The 3,828-nt window shown below is 51.3% G+C and overlaps 1 protein-coding gene across 1 annotated transcript; it reads left to right on the top strand.

The window, feature by feature from the left end:
* Positions 1–894: 894 nt before the first annotated feature.
* On the top strand, positions 895–2,666 carry AMIGO1 (adhesion molecule with Ig like domain 1; the record flags this gene model as incomplete). Its single annotated transcript, XM_081322547.1, is given in 2 exon segments — positions 895–925; positions 928–2,666. Coding segments are annotated over 2 exon segments (1,644 nt in total). The 3' UTR covers positions 2,541–2,666.
* Positions 2,667–3,828: the final 1,162 nt, after the last annotated feature.

Below are 3,828 nucleotides of genomic sequence, written 5' to 3'. Positions count from 1 at the left end.
TCCTCCTCCTCCTCCTCCTCCGTTTGACAGGCTGTGGGTGGGTGTGAGCGTGAGCGTGCTAGGCGCTAGTGTGCAAAGACCAGCGCACTCTGCGCGCGCAGCCTGCCCGCCTGCCCGTCTTTCCTGCTTCCCAGTCCACCAGCCTGGATTAACCTTTCCAGCTCCCGCCGGCTCTTTGCTCTGCTTTGACCGCTCCGGGCCACCGGAAGCCTGCTCGGCGCTCTCCAGCCCATCCCCACCAGCGACCCCTCAAGAGCCCGGTCAGCCCCTCCGGTCGCGAGGGACAGTCGCTCTGGGCAGCCTCCCTTTCCCAAGCCCGCCGGAGAGAACCGGCCGCGAGCGGGCTTCGGACGCCTTCAGAACGAGGAGCTGCCCGCTCCGGCTTCCTCCGGCAGCCCGGCCCCGCTTGTTCCTTGTGCCGGGACGGCAGGAGGCCGCACGAGAAGCCAGCGCTGCGGGAACCGACCCGCCGGGATGGGGCTGAGCGGACGGAGGAAGAGGAGCTGGTTCGCCGGTGAGTGAATGAGCGGTTGGCGCTGCCGCTTGGGGGACTGTTGGTGCAATGCAACACCGCGTGGCCGGCTGCAGGCTTGGCCGACGGGCTGAGGAAGGGAGGAGCGGACGTAAAAGCGCCAGCCGGGCTTGACTTGTCCATGAGCGAGGCGTCTTTTCCCCCAACGGGGCTGGAGGAAGCGGGCGACGTGGGCTCGGTCTTCGCCGTCCTCCGGATCGCGCTTGGCAGCAGGTGGATCCTGCCGGTCCCGCTCGGGGGATGAGCACGGCGGGTCCTCTGCCCCCTCGGCCTCGTTCCCGTCCTCAGCTTAGTGTTCTGGCAAAGCCCGGACCTTGCCAGCGCCCGGTGGACCCCGTCCCAGTGCCCTCGCCGCTACCTCCATGGTTCCTGCCCCTCCGTATCTTCTCCAGAACCGGACCCTGACTCTTCCTCTCCGAGTCTTACAATGTGGTTTCAGGATGCTCCGGTGACCCTTCGCCAAGGTCTCGCTCTGAGCTTTAAAGCATCTTGGCTGCTGGTGCTATTGAGTTTGGGCACTGGCCGGCAAGGGGGTTTGGCATTGAATTGCCCCAAGAATTGTGTGTGTGCCAGCAACATCATCAGCTGCTCCAAAGCCGACCTGAAAGTCTTCCCTCACCACCTTCCTCATTACGCTAATGTCCTGGACTTTAGCCACAATCAGCTGACCCACCTTCGAGCAGAGTGGACTCCTATCCAGCTCTCTCATCTCCATTCGCTGTTCCTCAGCCACAATGGCCTTTTCTTCATCTCCACCGAGGCCTTCAGCAACGTCCCCCACCTGAAATACTTGGACCTCTCCTCCAACGCCATTGATATGCTAGGAGAGAACATCTTCAGTAAACTGACGGAGCTGGAGGTGCTCCTCCTATATAGCAACAAGATCTCCAAGATTGACCGCTCAGCTTTTGATGATATGGCCAACCTGCAGAAACTGTACCTTAGCCATAACGAGATCTCCCGCTTCCCCTTGGAGTTGGTAAAAAAAGGAGAGGCCAGGCTTCCCGAATTGGCGCTGCTGGACCTTTCTTCCAACAAGATCAAGAGCCTGCAGGTGAAGGAGGTCAGTGGGCTCCCAGCCTGGATGAAGAACGGCCTCTATGTTCACAGCAACCCTCTCCACTGCCACTGTGAGCTTTACAACCTCTTCATCCACTGGCAGAAACGGCAACTAAGCTCAGCTGTGGACTTTGAGGAAGAGCTCCAGTGCTTGGATCAGACCAAGAATAAAAACGTCACAATTTCCAACCTGTATGATCCAGAGGGCATGAACTGCAGTGCCTTCAAGGAGCAAGCCCTAGAGTTCCACCGTGGGGACACGGTAACCATCAATTGTGATACCAGGCAACGAGAAGTGACAGTGAAGGAATGGGTGACACCCCGATACGAGCACGTTCAACAGGAGGATGATAATAACTCCATTACTCTGCTGCCAAATGGAAGCCTTCTGATAAGTAATATCAGCATCGAGGATATGGGTCTGTATACCTGTCATGCAGTAAGCCAGGTGTTCAATGAGACCCTTTACGTACAAGTCACGGTCCATAACTATACTCTTCATGGAGCCCCAGACATGTTCAACACAGCTTACACCACACTAGTGGGCTGTATCCTGAGCGCCATTCTTGTGCTCATCTACCTTTATCTGACTCCATGCCGTTGCTGGTGCCGCAGCAATGAGAAGCAGGATAACCAACAAGAGGACAGTATCAACTCTTCAGTGCTCAGCACCACTCCGAATCACAATGCTGAAGTGACTGGGGACAAGGAAGGATTAAATCGGAACACAGTGCCAAGCAGAGCCCAAGGCCAGAATGGCAAATGCAAACCCACCAACTCCCCCAATCACGCACCCAAAGGAGTCCAGAAGGTAGAGAGAAAATTGTCAGATCCAGATTCAGTCAGTTCAGTCTTCTCTGACACTCCCATTGTGGGGCCCTCACCAAATGAAGGTGGGAGAGGAAGTAGTAGGGACAAGGCAGGGACTGAATTAGTTGGACTGCTGTGATCGTTCAGGCTAGGAAAGGGAAGGACAGGAACAGACCCACATCTTTTATCATCAAGTCAGGCACCGTTCTATAATCCGCCACAGTCTGTAATAGCATTCCTGTTTGGGTTCCCTTCTTGTCGTGTCCAGTGTTGAAAACCTCATGTCTCAACTTAATTCTCCAGCAGTTTCTGAGCCTTCTGTTTTTTTGGGGGGGAGGGTTTTTGGAATGTGATCTTTTGGTTCCTTTGCATTGGAAGCTTGGCAAACATCTCACTGACAAAACATGAATAGCTGAGAGTACTGACTAGATTTTCTGCATCCTGCTACTGCATTTGTATTCCCCTTCTTGGGGGATTTTGCTCCCAAATATCCATACAAGTATGAAATTCAGACCAGGTCTGTTCACCTATTGCAGCCAGAATGTTGTGTGTCATTTTATAATGGGGCCATAAGCCTTCAGAAGTATCTGCTCCTTCCTCAGAGGGATAAAATGAGCTTAGGAATAATATTTTAGCTATTTCTCATGCAAATTAAATTAAATCATATTATCCCCTATAGCTCCAGCTATAGTGGTAGTCCTAAGTAGCCAAGACATTGTGAAAAATAAGTTTCAAAATGCCTAGGTTTTTTTTTGTTAACTATTGCTCAAACATTTTTTTTTTCAAAAAAAGCAGCAAATGAACATTTACACTATACCAGATTTCTCAGGGCATAACTCAAAATATTTTCTAGCAAGCAAGCCTGTTTTGCGTGTTGTGCCAGTGAAAAAAGATGAAAAAAATGGATATATAGCAGTGAAAGAGGATATGATGCTCTCTCTTCCTCTCTCCCATCAAGAGCTTAGTGAAAAGGGAGTTAAATCCAAAGATTTTAGACTTCAGAGCATCAAACTGCAAGAAAGAACCAACAGCCTTGGGAACTGGTAAGCTGGAATTCTGCATCCCTATCTTGCTTTCTCTAAAATGCAGCAACAACAAGAACACAACATGGCTGGATGCAGATCTACTGCCTTCCCCTTTCAGCACTGGCACCTTAAGTTAGGTTCCAGTTACAGATTATGGTCAAATTACATCAAATTTTAGCACATCTCCTCATCCTTTCAGAACTTCAGCAAGACTATGGCAGGCTATGTAGCTCCAGAACTATTTGATGCCTCATCATCTTCAGCCAAGTTTTTCTCATGTTTATTTAGGAGGCCAAACATGTTCCAGATGTTTGGGAGCAAGGGGGAATTTTATGAGCCATTCTATTTTAGCAGGAGCCATGCAACACAGCTTTGTAATATATAGATAGGATCAATTCTAGC

The sequence above is a fragment of the Vipera berus genome (genome assembly GCF_964194415.1).
Source record: "Vipera berus genome assembly, chromosome: 3".
NCBI classification, from domain to species: domain Eukaryota; kingdom Metazoa; phylum Chordata; class Lepidosauria; order Squamata; family Viperidae; genus Vipera; species Vipera berus.
This window is presented reverse-complemented; position numbering and strand designations above follow the sequence as displayed.